The 14,447-nt window shown below is 37.6% G+C and overlaps 3 protein-coding genes across 3 annotated transcripts; 1 reads left to right on the top strand and 2 right to left on the bottom strand.

The window, feature by feature from the left end:
• Positions 1–304: 304 nt before the first annotated feature.
• Positions 305–1,920, bottom strand: LOC103472521 (erythroblast NAD(P)(+)--arginine ADP-ribosyltransferase-like). The gene has a single exon (XM_017307458.1). The coding sequence runs from the start codon at positions 1,132–1,134 to the stop codon at positions 397–399; it is 738 nt and encodes a 245-aa protein (XP_017162947.1). The 5' UTR covers positions 1,135–1,920; the 3' UTR covers positions 305–396.
• Positions 1,921–2,231: 311 nt separating this feature from the next.
• Positions 2,232–5,747, bottom strand: otud6b (OTU deubiquitinase 6B). The gene is made up of 8 exons (XM_008421955.2): positions 5,488–5,747; positions 4,919–5,067; positions 4,583–4,681; positions 4,155–4,355; positions 3,832–3,952; positions 3,673–3,734; positions 3,463–3,569; positions 2,232–3,075 (listed from the first exon to the last, which is right to left on the bottom strand). Exons 1-8 carry the CDS (start codon positions 5,552–5,554, stop codon positions 2,991–2,993), a joined length of 891 nt encoding a protein of 296 aa, XP_008420177.1. The 5' UTR covers positions 5,555–5,747; the 3' UTR covers positions 2,232–2,990.
• Positions 5,748–6,401: 654 nt separating this feature from the next.
• On the top strand, positions 6,402–14,047 carry rab5aa (RAB5A, member RAS oncogene family, a). Its single transcript, XM_008421954.2, has 6 exons — positions 6,402–6,597; positions 9,507–9,728; positions 9,887–10,038; positions 10,192–10,314; positions 11,400–11,493; positions 11,643–14,047. The coding sequence occupies exons 2-6, from the start codon at positions 9,563–9,565 to the stop codon at positions 11,756–11,758; spliced, it is 651 nt and encodes a 216-aa protein (XP_008420176.1). The 5' UTR covers positions 6,402–6,597; positions 9,507–9,562; the 3' UTR covers positions 11,759–14,047.
• Positions 14,048–14,447: the final 400 nt, after the last annotated feature.

The following is a 14,447-nucleotide window of genomic DNA, read 5'->3' as shown; positions in this document are numbered from 1 at the left end:
TTATAGCTGCCACTGGATGTAAACCAAAGAGCTAAGCTCAAGTTTTAACCTCAATAGTTGTCTGCTAAATGTTTTCTAGACAAAGGCAGCCCCTGAACCAGTCTCAGAGGTTATAGTTTTAGGTTTTATTAACAAAGATTTGAAAATAAATTATTGCATTTTCATGGTTGACGTGTTGTTTGTACTGCAGAAACAATTCACAAAAGGAAAAAAAAGCTTTTTCATTGCTTCAGTAGTTTATTGAGTTAATGGAAGCCAATTCATACAACACTTGAAACTGTTGATAAAATTAAATGATGTCATAACAGCATGGAAACATATAAGCCAATGTTAATGGTAATGTTTTACAAAACATATATAACCAAAACATTGGTACTCTCAAGCATTGAGCATAAGTCACTTTTTAACTAATAAGCAATCCAGATTGCTCTTAGTGCCAACACTCTTCAAGACAAACCTAGCTTCACAATCCTTTAGTTTTTCGACATCTTGTCCTTTTATAATCTTAAACATCTCATAAGGTGGTATAAGCACTTCTTTCTCTTTAGGATAAGCTGAATACTCTTCTATTGCAGCACCATGGCAAGTTATGATTTCAAGGCAGGCCTTATTACCATAGTCTTTCTGGTCAGGTGACAGAGAGCTGGATGCAAAGCTACCAAATCTTATTATGCCTGTATCCGAGTTAAATTTAACTTCACCTTTGTATCGTCTGTAAGTAGTATAGCAAGTCATTTTGTCAGCTTTTTTAAATTTTTGTACAGCAGATACAAGCAGGAAATATAATATGTGGAACTTAAATGAAGTACCATACATGTTTTTACCTGTCCTGACAGCAACATTGAACTCGTTATACACTCCGTTTTCATGTTCTGTGTAGACACGGATTGCTTGCAGTTCTGCCTTTTTCAGAATATGGTCATCCATTTTTATTTTGCTTTCTTCATTGTCCCAATGAGTTCCATATCCTTCCTTTGTCAGTTCATCAGAGAACTTGCCAAAGAACATTTCCGTCATCTTTTCTTTACAATTGCTGAACATGTCATCAATCGAATTTTCATACATTTCTAGCTGTATTTCACACCTCTGCAAAAGAAGAAAAGGGGAAATAACTTTTGAGACATATTGCATCATGTTGCTCTTTTTTTCACAATCACCAATATTGATTCAAAAATTATATTTGCACCTGGTAAGCAAACATACACCATAAAATTTCTACTCCCTGGGCAGATTGTGCACATAGAGAACATGCACATTCCACATAAAACTCCTTACAAAGCTCCTACATATGATATTCATAGGTTGAAAAATTAAATGCAGAATAATTCTGATTCATCAAAAATAAAGTATTAAGATGAAATTGACACAGGCACACAATAAAAAATGAGAATAATTCTGCCCCAAAACATAGTAACTTGAATAGCATATTTTAGGTCGTGAAATAAAACAAAAGACATTAAATATTTCCTATAATTCTTAAATATAAATTTGTGATAAACTTTTTGGACCATCAGATTTTAGACTCACCACTCCGTTGAATTGCCCCCAGCAGAGAAGACATAGTGAAATAAAGAGCAACATGTTTTTTTCTCCTAAAGAACAAAGAATACAATTCATAAATTATTTTCACAAACGCAAAAATAAGCTACTTATATTTTACATGAATAGTATTTAAATTCACTCACCTATATGTAAAGGTGGTTTCTGCCAAAAAGAATGAGAACTTTTTAAATTTAGAGAGCTGTCTCAAGGAGTGAGCAATGAAGTCCAGAGTCAGAATATATACCACAGCAAATATGAGTCATGGAAATTTCAACTGTTAATTTGGAATCTTATCTTCCATTGTCAATGTTATAAAACAGAACAGTCAAATAACTCAATTTTCATACAGAACTTGTATTGTAATGTGAATGTTATTTGTGTCAGAACCGTTTTATAGCATAAAGTTTCTATCAAGCCAAAAAAATGAAAAAAAAAAAAAATATAAATATATATATTTATATATATTTTTTTTTTTTTTTTTTTTTTTTTTACCGGTAAAATTATGTAATTTTACCGTAATACGGTGGTGTGGTAATACGGTTCTGTATTGGGAACCATAAGGACATCCAAAAGTGAGATTGAGCGCAAAAAAAGTCATGTTGAAAAGTTTAGCTTTTTTTTATTAACATGTCACACACTATTTTTTTGTTTATTCTGTCTTAATTATAAACCAAATTCACACCTTTTCATAGTTTTTACATAGTTTATTAGACTCTGTGCAATCCTGACACCAATGCACCAACTGCATGTTCTTACATTTTTTTTATTATAATCATGTACATTTATTTTGCTGTACATCTTCTTGTCCCCCTTTGTGCTTTTATAAAAACTCTGTGGGGCAGAGGAAACGTTTGATTTCTCTGAATCATGCGCATATTAATGGGATTTACTTGGGAGTATTAGCCTGCTTATGTCAGGAATCTTAATAAATCAAATTTCTGTGAAATGCAAGTGTTGCAATACGATTTGCAAAAAAAAAAAATTCACAGATGCCAGCTATTGACAAATAAATCGTAACTATGATTATTAGCGGACTTGGTTGAGACTGGATAAAGCAGTAGCCTACTGCAAAGACTGCTCACGCTTTGCCCACCTATATTTGTCTAAACAAAAAAAATGCTTGTAATAAAACCAAGGAAACTTACAGAAAATCAATGAGGCTCAAAAGTGTTTAATATAAGAGGACAATGATTCAGTACCGTATCACTGAAATTATGAATTTTGATATCTTGACCCTTTCTCTTCCATTTAAACTCTGAAAGAAAATAATCTCCATCCAGGGAAACAAAAAAAGCAGCCGTCTGTTTTCATAACCATCTCAGAAGTGGCGCTCTGACAAAAAAGTCTGTTTTTATTACACATGTAATAAAACAGACTTCAGTTCATGAAGCGTTTGTTTCGTTCTCTGTTAAATAAAGACATTTATTTCTGTCACAGATGTGGGACTCTCAGTTGTCTTCAGCACCGGTTGATTCCTTTAACCGCTCCACACCATTGTAGTGCTCTCCTAGACCATAGGCATGACGCATATATCTGTAAACAACAACAAAATATGTTCTGTGACCGAGTAGCTTTATGTGCACTCCTTTACACACTATGAGATGGCCATTATGCTTTCAGTTGTTCATATTTACATGCTGTTCAATCATGCATTAACAACAGCTAAGGCAGATATTATTGGAATATCACTACAGAATGAAAATGGTCTCAGAGCTGCTGTGCATCAAAGTCATGAGAGACACAAAATTTGCATAAAAAAGCTACATTTAAATGCAGAAAACCTGCAATGAATGCTTTCCTACAACGGATGCAAATCTAGTCACACTGATGCAGATGTTAAGCATTTCTAACCACACTGGTATCTCCTATTTAACTTGTTCCCCTTCTGTGTAAACTGCGATTACGAAGTAATAATCTTACACAAGAGTGATGACTTCACCATCATATTCCTCTCCAATCCTGATTGACGGGGAGTCGGCCTGGATCACTTCTATTGGCAGATTTAGCACCTGAGTCAAAGCTCGGAGCTGTGAACAAGAGTAATACGAAATGACTGCAATGCAGAAAAACAAATTAACTGCTCTAAATGCCCATGTTTTCCTAAAAAAAAAAAGCTGCAGAGTAACTCACTTCCAGCTGGCCGCCCCAAGCTGCTGTGTGCTCCGCATCGCTGCAGTATTTCTCAAACTCGTCTGGAAACGAACACAAAAAAGTAAACATTTATTTCGTGCTTTAATCTGCACCTCCGTCGGTGTCTTCGTGTAGTAGAGTTAGAGGGACGTCAGGTACCTGTTGTGAACATGTCCCCAGTGTTGGAGTTAGTGAGGAAAGGCAGAAAGTCGTCGGCATGGTTCCTCATGTGCTCAGCAGTGCGGGATCGGAGCTCCTTCACACTCATCTTTATCCCAGGCTGAGAGAAAAACAGAAGAATTATGGCAATGGGCTTTTGCATTGAAACAAGTATGAATGGTTTATAAAAAAAATGATCCAAATGGGCATTTCAAATGGGGAAACTACAAAAAGAACATCATCAATTTTTTTTTTTTTTTTTTGCTTAGTGCATGTCTGATTAGATAGTCAAATAATTTCAATATTCCATTTACATAAGCCACCTTTAATCGCTGTGCTAGCTGGTCTTCAATGGCCCGGTACATGCAGTGTCCGTCAGATGAAATCTCCTTGATCTGAAGCTGTCGCTGGGCAAGTTTCTCAGCTAGCTTTAAACCCTCCTGGTGCCTCACGCCCTGCAGGTTCTGCACCTCCGCCTCCGCTATCCTGCTCTCTCTCTCCTTCTCCTGTGCAGCCTTCTTGTCCTGGAGAGAAATGGTCAAGCAAAAATAACCGATTTAACACCAGCAATAGCTCAAATGGAAGCAATAGATAAGTATTTAAACTAAACTCTTAATTTTATTTAAACTAAAAGATAACTGCACGTTAAGTACATTGCAGACCAATTTATAGAACGTGTGTACGTCCATGTATACCAGTGTTATCGGTTATAACACAGTAATACTTGAAAGCATTCTAAAATGCTTCTCACCCTTCTCTTCTGTGCTTTAGTTACTCGTGGTTGTTTTGCCTCTTCTTGTTCTCCGCCTTCCAGCTTTATGGCCTCCACACGGTTCACCACTTCCTCCACCTGGTTAAGGTGAAGAAGGGGAGATTTTACCGAGGTTGGTAATGAGTCACTGTGCTACTATTATCTGAATAACTGTTTCTTTTGCATCATGTTTAAATAATATGTCATGTATTGTAAAAGGTAATGTATTAATTGTTTTGATAAGGAGAGATAAAAAGTCCTGTCTGAAACATGCTTCAATATTCAGAACACATTAACGGCTTTTGATGAGTCAGTTGCTGTGAGTAAAGAAGTTACCTTTGTTCCAGCATTAGACTTCATCTGCTTGAGTTCCTCCTCATGCTGCTGACTGAGATCCGACTCCAGCTTTGCTATTTCCTCCGTCAGCTGCTTCCTCCTCTTCTTGTCATTTTTCGGGACAGAGTTTTTCATACCCTGGATCTTTGCTGAAAATAAAGTGCATTAATGCAGCTTTCTTGTCAAAGAGTTTGCACTTAAAAACAAATTATGTCAACTTTATATTACTCTTTACAACATAAAAGTTTTACCAAGCTGAAAAGCTAGAGCAATACAATTATTTATAGGAGTGGTTAAACAAAAACTGAATCCACATGTCGATTGCTATGACACAAATTGAGTTTTTACTGGAAAAAAGGGACAAACTAAAGGTTTCTGCCCTGTTTTTTTTTTTTCTTCTACTATTTGGGATATTTGAAGTTGGTCTAAAATTATAAACAAACTGTACTACAACCACAGCCTTGTCTTATACAGTTGCAGTCACATAAAAAAAAACTTTGATGATGCAAACTAAGTCACAGCACATTGTCACACCGCTGACACAGAAGAATGACAGCAAGTGTTGATACCCTGAAGGTCTTTCTTCTCTTTACGGTGCCGCTTAATCAGTAGCTCCTCTGGTGTCTCCTCCTCCATGACTGTCGCCGCTGCTATTCAGCTAGTTCAGCAAGCTGTCATGAAATGTACGAATGCCGCTGCACTTAATGTGATGAAGGTCTTGTGAAAAATATCACATTACAGTCAAAAAGATTTTTAAAAAATGCTAAGCCAGTGACTAATAAAACGTGGTATAATGGCCCTACGGAAGCTACGGCGAAGATGGGTGTCTTCTTCTCCTTGTCAAAAACAAAAGGTGTAGCTAAACCGCCACCTGCTGGATATTTCATGTACTTCAGCCTTCAGCTTATTTTTATAACATTTTAAAATATATCCATTAAACATGGTTGATGAATTGACCCTTAAAACACATTGCAAACTCACTACATTTTATTTTGGAAAAGAAAAATGACTTTCCTTTTCTTTCTATTAAAATGTCGTTCTTTGTTCAGCTTAGTCTTTAATGTAAATGCGCAATTCTAGCTCATCCTTTCAGTTGTGCAAATTTTGTTAATTTAACCATGTTAATGTTGATTCTTTAGACAATAATACTATACTGTCAGAAAAACAGCTAATGACCCGTTGTTGTTCTTTATGTATATTTATGTATGCATATTTTCTGCTTATTCTTTTTTCTTTATTTTTTACTTTAGTGTGAGAATGAACGCTCAACTCACTGCTGTGACACTTTGCATTTCGTTACTGTGAGAGAACAATAATTACTTCTAAATTAAAAAAAAAAGCAGCTTAAGTGTCAAAAAACTGTGGCAAGCCTACATTTCTATTATTGTAATATTGTTTTAAGATCTAACTTCTTCTCAGTAGGTCTCTGACAGTATGAGCTGTATCGTTGGTGTCGCCGGGCCGACGTACTGTGTGACGTGGCGCAGAGCGGAAGAGCTCGTTGTGTGTTTTGGTTCTAAGGGGAAGTTGCCAGAAGAAAGAAAGGAGGAGACGTGACGGGATTGTTGAAATTGTTTTCTCGGCTCCCCATACCAATCTCACCGCAGTGCCCCGGATTCCGTGTGTGGTACACACCAAAGTGGTGGGAGTAAAAGTTCCCCCCATCGTCTGGCTCTCAGGTAGCGGACATGTTGGTGTTAGCAGCTGGTTGAGTGTGATTAGCGCTAACGTTTGCTCTGTTGGGTCTCCGTTAGCTGACTCCGGCTAAAGTCTGTGATGTTTGATAGCCACGGATCATACAGACTTATAGGTCTTAGTCGGGTTCAACTGAGTGTTGTTGTCCGTAGTGTGTGGTGGTGTGGTAGCTTTGTAAACGACTGCTTTAGGTAGTTTTAGGACAAAACCGCTCGTTTAGTTACCAGCTTAAAGGGTGGGTGGAATGCTAACAATGCTAGCATGCTACTGCTAAGGGTTTGGCAACTCCCGTTTAGCAATTAGCATCCATTTTACATGATTTTATTATATTATTGCTTTATTTTTTTTTACTCTTGTACATTTTTGTCGGATATTATTACAGTCGCCAGTGGTTAAATTTGTTGTCAAGTTAGCATTCAGTGGCAGTATGTTAGCAATGTGCAAGCTATCCAGCTACATTTGGGAAAGGAGTCGCTATCCAATATCAAAACAGACTCAGGGCCACAGTTGGCATGAGCCAGTCTGTTTACAGTCAACGATTGACTGTTAAGTGCGCCCAGCGTGTGAGCACAGCAGTCGTGCATCGTTTGTTGACAGTCCTTGTCTGGATAAACAGACAGGGACTGTCTTCTTGCTTTTCTTCCATGTGTGTTCATGTTTTCTAATGCTTGTGTTTTTAGACATTCCTCCTTAAAATTGCCCTTTGAAAAGGAAGCTTACATTGCTTTCGATAATTTGTCTATGAAAATCACCTGCCTATTCGTTGGCAATTTTGACTTTTTAAGTGCGACCTCCATTCCAGTTGTCTTTTAAAATTGACAAAACATGCCAATATATCTTTTAGTTGCATCAACTAGAACAACAACACTCCATGTGGAAGTTGTTATTGTGGAAAGAAGACTCAATATTTTCAATATTCTTTATTACTGAGGTGTCAGAAGAAGCATAGAGATCTGAGGAGCTATTTAAAAGGAAACTAATTTCATTGAAATGTGTGCAGTTTGTTCATTGTAGCAAGAGAAAGTTAGACTAAACAGATAACAGGAAGGGTGAACAGACATGTCACATTTTCTTGTGAATATGCAAAGTCACTTGTTTTACACAAATTGCTAATATAAAGCCAGTTTAAGATGTCGACTAAATGTTTTTGTATTTCTTGTAGGATAGTAGTAAAAATCTGTTTAGCAACTGTTTTTATCCCAGGCTCCTCGCATACATAATGACCGATCACTAAGAAATACTTGAAAACACACTTTAAATACTGATCTTAGATCTTTCTTACATTAATGCCCTTAACTACAAAAATTGGTCAAAGCTTTACTAAAACGAGACATAGAAAATTGGCCATTGCCTCTATATTGTAATAAAAAATACGTTGTAGTTCACTCCTTTCACTAACTCACAGGTTATTGGCTGGAAACGGACTTTATATGATGGCCGCTTAAACAAAGTATTTGATATTTAGGGTCAGTAAAATGGCAGTCCTAATTTACCTAGTTTATTATTTTTTTCTGCTGTCAGTTGAATATAAAAATGCCATTTTTAAGTGTAACAAATTTTAAGAGTTTCGTAAGTTGATAAATAATCTTGTATCATTTCTGTTGATTTTATTAATGGTCAGAAAAGCTTACATGGATATAAATATTTTTAAAAATGGATGGACACAAAGAATATTTCTACGTTTGCGTTTACAAAAGGTCGAAGCAATCTGGGTCAAACACTTCTCTAAGAGCAACGTCAGTCTGCATTTAGCTGACTTTTTAACAGTACCTGTCAATGTGAAGGGGATGGCCTGCCAAAGGTCCAAGTTTGTATTTAAAGGAGTTTATAAACTGCTCCGCATGTCGCTCAGACAAGATTTACTTCCTTAACAACGGCCATGTGTTTCACAGTTAGGATTTATTCCTAAATAAGTTAGTCAGTAATGCATGGTATGCATCTAAACAGTGGCTCTCACAGAGAAAACGGGCTTAAATATTGTGGCTGGGACGGATCTCCTTCTCTGTCTGTCCTGCAATAAAACACGGCTGTGTTTCATTACAGGATTTTTGTTTCTTTCTTAGTCTGTTTGTGTTGGTTTCCTCCTTACTTCTTTGACAGTGATTTCAGCCCGTGACAATCGTCAAGTCTTTTTTTTTTCTTGTTGCAGCTTTCAGTTCAGTTCATTAGTGTATGAGTCAATAATGACACATAAACTGGTAAAACATGTTTGAGAAAAAGAGACGCACAGCTTGAAGGCATATCACGGAAATTATTCATATTAATCTGCTGTTTTGGTCCAAACAGATGTTTGTTTGTGCTTGTCAGTTTTTTTTTCTGGAGAGGCGCCTATATCTGTGCTTATTTTTTATTTTATTTTTTTTTATTTTGCTTTGTTCCAGAAGACGTTTGACGGAGGAGGATATGCAGATGCCAATTAGTGAAATTTAGCCGGAATGTAATTATTACAAATGTTTTTTGCATTCAGTTCAAACTTAGCTGAAAAACTTTAACATCAAGTTTGACCCCAGTCCAGCTTTGAACAAGGTTTTCTGTCAATTTAGTGACTTTTTTTCTTACATTTAAGCAATAAAACCGCATCAGTTTATTGTAACTTTAAAAAAAAATCTTTCTCTAAATATTTAACTTCCTGACACCTAAGATTTGTCAATATGCATAATAACTAATGCATGTTTTTTTTGCTACTTGTATATACTTTTTTTTTTAATCACTGAATTGGGGTTGGTCGTCTGTCAGTGAAGAGGCACACTTTTCTCTTCTTTTGTAAGGATTTTCTATTATCTAGCTCTGTTTGACATGTACTTAATGTGGATGTACTTATACTTAATGTTCTGAAGTTTAACACGACCATCACTGTGCGGTAAACGGTAAACAGTTTCCCCGTTTCCTGCAGCGGACGCCCAGGTCGTAAAGTTTGGCCCACAGGATAGCAGAGGATCTGATTAGGCCATGGCCAGCAGAGGAGGAGCTACAAGACCTAATGGACCCAACGCAGGAAACAAGATCTGTCAGTTCAAGCTGGTGCTGTTGGGGGAATCAGCCGTTGGGAAGTCCAGCTTAGTGCTTCGCTTTGTCAAGGGCCAGTTCCACGAATTCCAAGAAAGCACAATAGGAGGTAAGTAATCAAGGCCTGTGCTGATATATATATGAATAATTCACGCAGATGAATTATCCTGAGGTTTTGTCATTCTGGAGACTTATCTTACATGCGATCAGTTCTTTTAAGTTTGGATGTCCCCCAACTCAGCCTCTCACCTCATTCTGTCCCCTCAGCGGCTTTTCTCACCCAGACAGTGTGTCTAGATGACACGACGGTGAAGTTTGAAATCTGGGACACCGCAGGTCAGGAGCGGTACCACAGTTTGGCGCCCATGTATTACAGAGGAGCACAAGCCGCCATCGTGGTCTACGACATCACAAACGAGGTGCGTCTGTGCAAGCTCTCGGTTTTTGAAAGTTGCACTGGTGACACTTGCATGTGTTCAGGAGGGCAAGATGAAACCAGGTTGCTTGCATGTGATTGCAGGATGATGTAAAGCGAGAGTATTAACTCATGGCACATGGTGTGTGTTTTGCAGGAGTCCTTTGCGCGGGCAAAGAACTGGGTGAAGGAGCTACAGAGACAAGCTAGTCCTAATATAGTCATCGCTCTGTCAGGAAATAAAGCCGACCTGGCCTCCAAGAGAGCTGTGGATTTTCAGGTCACGTTGTTACTCGCTTAACAATCCTGCAATTAGTCACTTGGTTTTTGTTTCTTTTTTAATAGACTCACCTATCATGTCATACTTGTTTGCTTCCGAAGAGAAACATTGCAAATATTCTGATTGCTTTGCAAGAAGTACTGCAATCATTCTTGTGTTTTTGTCACTTCACAGCCGCACACTTAGGGATTAAAATATGAATTTATCTGATGGAACAAAACAAGATTAACCAGGTCAGGGTTGATGGGAATGTGTATGAAGTTAAATACAGGCCAATTCTGGAAGACAACCTAGTAGAAGCAGATGGTTTTAGATGGAGGACATTCTAACTATTAGTTACATAACTTTAAATCGCTGGAAAAGTGGCAACATACTGCTATAGGAATGGTTTCTTTAGAGTAGATAGGAAAACTGGTCAGAGTCGATGGGCAGTAGCTGTACCAGGTATTGAGTCGTGGAAGAAATGCACTCCACATGTTTTAGATTTTTATTTGTAAAGTATTTTGATGATCATCAGTATGTATGTTGGGTGCAATGATTCTGCAGTAATGATAAATTAGCGATATAATGAGTGCTATGTGTCACATGACTTAATTAACTTAAAGTTTGTGGTTGCAGCATAAATACTTTCTTTCTGCCTTCCATTTTCCTAACACCAGGGTGTCTAAAATCTGGCCTGTGGGCCATTTGAAGGCGACTGAAAGATTTTTGTGTGGCCCACGAAATTCGGACCACAATTTATGAACAGTTCAAATGTGGTCGACAGTCATAGGCGTTTGATGCAGATGGCACCCATTTTATCTTTTAGCTCAGACAACTAAAATCTTTGTAAAATAAAAGAAATATTAGGTCCATGACAAATTGTTTCTCATTTATTTACCAGGTTTCATTTTGGAGTTAATAGAACCACAAACATCCAACTATATGGCTGAAATATTTGTAGACTGCCAGTACTTTCAACTTGATCATTTTGGCAAAAAGTTTGGATACCGCGGGTCTAGCAGCTTATTCTTATTCTCTTCTTGTCTTTTATGGTAAAGTGTCAAGCTGTGTTGAATATTCATGCTATTTTCTTTTTTTTACAGGATGCTCAATCATACGCAGACGACAACAGCCTACTTTTCATGGAGACATCAGCCAAGACATCTATGAATGTGAATGAGATATTTATGGCTATTGGTAAGTGCTTCTTGAAATATTTACCTGTAATGTTACATCTAACGTTACGTTAGTTAAAATATAAAAATATCTATTGCTTGAGCTTTCTGTTCCTAAAAAAATGGCATTTGTTTTTTTTTTCTTTTTCTTCTTTGTTTTCTTATCTTCAGCAAAGAAATTGCCAAAAAATGAGCCTCAAGCTCCAGGAGCTAACAGCGGTCGGACCCGGGGAGTGGACCTGACAGAAGCTGCTCAGCCAGCCAAGGCTCCGTGCTGCTCTACCTAAAATGAAGAACACGGTTTTCCCTCCCTGACCTGTAAACTAGTAACTAATGTGGCCGACGCCCCAGATGCCACTGCAGCTACTACAGCAACGTGTCCCCCTTTGTTTGAAACAGAAAAAGATGCCCTGTATCCTCCCTCACACTTTATTTCTTTGTATCTCGGTAGCAAAGTCAGAGCCATTTCACTGATGTCTTTGGGGCTCTGCCTCTTCCATTAAGGTTCTGCTGGTACCTGAAGACGCCTCCTAACCACTCTGTTGTACTTTACACCTTCCGGCTGATTGATGGATCGGCGATCAGATATTAGAAACCTCGGCCCGTCCAACATCTTTGATAGGAGTTCAATTTTGAGGAAAGTGGGGGTGGAGGGGGGGATCACTTCCCTTTTCTGGAAACTACTGCTCTTATTTCCACCATTCTTTTGCTTTTGGTCATTTTTGGTAGACTTTTTTTGTTGTTGTTGGTTATTTAGAATATTTTTTCTTTAAGCCGTCACTGCACATACGTGTGTATTTACGTGGGTAAAAAAAAGAGAAGAAAATCAAACTGTGTTTTACTTTTGGTCTATAGTTTCACAAAGTGACAAAAGTTGGAGACAAAGAGCTATTTCTTGTGGCTCTGAGAAAATGAAAGACGTTGAGTAGAAAGTCATAGAGGAACCCTGAGATCTGTGTCCCTCTCATGTCTCCAGAACCTTTTCTTCAAAGTTTAAAAGAAACTTTTAAACTCTTGATTCCCTCAGCAATCCACTGGCTTTCCCTTCATTAGTTTAGAATTAGAGCTTGTGTTGTATATTTTTCTACCTGAGGGACTGTGCCTGCTTTGTTTTTGCCTCGCTGTGGCGTTGTATCATGTTTTGCAGTATTCCTTAAGGCATCGAGTGTCTGCAAGAACCATTGCAACACTTGACAGCCCCCTCCATCCCCTCAGCAAGAGGCCTCTAAGGTACACATCAGCAACCGCTCATCTCGCGTGTCGCATCCTTTCGTTAATCCCGTGTCAGCCATCAAACTGGGGTTGGATGATTTTGTTTATGCAAAGAGCTTTTTTTTCCCTTCATTATGTCAGTGTTGCTTGACCGCTGCAGGGTTTGCACAGGGTAAAAAAACAAAAACAAAACAACAAAAAAAAAAACAAAGGTGGTGGTTGTGAGTGGGATGCTGCAATATGTGAGGTCTCTTCATGTTTAAAGTGGAATTCTAATTATTTCACACGTGGATTAAGAAGTGCTTTAGACACGTTGGTGTGTCGGTATATTCGAACTTTGCCTGGGCTGGCTGGTGACTGATTTCAACTGTAGACTTATAGTCACATGCACATTACACACACTTGCACAATGGAGCACACACTCACTCTGCAGATCGTAGACACACAGTCTGTTACACCTCATTCATACCAATGTTAAGCACATTATTTGTGTTTTTCTATGTCCCCACATGTTGTTGCGCACACGTACACACACATTTGCACACACACACACACACATTAGTTATCTAGACTATTTCTTGTCAATAACTTTTTTACTGGTCTTACTCATGCCTTGCACTAATGATGCTTATGAATTTATGTTGTCATAATCTCAGTCAGTGTGTTATAAATATATACATAATATAAATATATAAATAATATACTGTAAATATGGTGTTGCGGTGTAGTCTACATTTTTCCAGATTTTTTTTTTCTAGTGACTAATGCTTGCTAGGGAGTTATCTAGATAATCATTAGGGGTTAAAAAAAACTGTACAGATAGCAGGAAAACAGCTACAGTTTGGGTTTGGAGTTTTGCTGTTTCTTTTCACAAAAATGGTTAAATTATAATCAGTGGTGGTCTATATTAATGTATGTAGTGTTATTAACAAAAGTAAAAAAAATAAAATTGCATTTATTTACACTTCTAAAATGTTAACCCAAGCATATTAGATTCTGTTTGTTAAAAATGACCTTTCTGTTGCCTTTTGTTTGTTTTTTCTTGTTGGTATGGTTCATTTATATCCCCAGTAAAGCTGAACTTCCACATTCAGAGCTATTGGTTGGAAAATTTCCCCAAAACATCGGGGAAAAATGAGATTGGTCCGACAATCCACAAGTATCTCAGAAAGCGTTGTTACCGTAATGCATGAGCGATAGAACAGATGTCAGGTAACCTAATAGGGGTGTAAATTGTATGTTTTCCTTTTTTTTTTTTTTTTCTGTCAACACTTCTTTGCAACAGAACACATTTAAATGCAAGCATTTTACAGTACTGTTATGTAATAAAGTACATGCTGAAATAAATTTGATCATTTATCATTGTAGTCGGGCATTTTCTGTCTGCACAAGGGCTGCTGTATTTTATGTGACAGCAAAATTAGTGCACAGATGAAGGAAACAATGTCTGGTTTTCACCTTGTTAGAGTTGTAGACATTTAAAATCTTGCTCCCATTTCCTTTGCAAAATAACTCAAGATCATTCCGATTGAACAGAGAGTATCAGGTTCTGACTAAATCCAGTGTGATTTAGTCAGGACTTTGACTAGGCACCTCTGTCACAAGTGTTTTGAGCTGAACCATTTCATTTGTCGTCGTCCAGTTGGAAGGTGAGCCCGTGCAACAGGGTTTCTTCCAACTTTCCCATCAACTTGGTTCCTGCTGAAGAACAGCATCCCAATGTTATAGTATTACAATGGTTCTGTTTTATAACCTGTTCAAAAC

This window comes from Poecilia reticulata, linkage group LG11 (genome assembly GCF_000633615.1).
Source record: "Poecilia reticulata strain Guanapo linkage group LG11, Guppy_female_1.0+MT, whole genome shotgun sequence".
Lineage (NCBI taxonomy): Eukaryota > Metazoa > Chordata > Actinopteri > Cyprinodontiformes > Poeciliidae > Poecilia > Poecilia reticulata.
The sequence above is the reverse complement of the archived record's forward strand: the minus strand, read 5'-3'. Positions and strand labels throughout refer to the sequence as shown.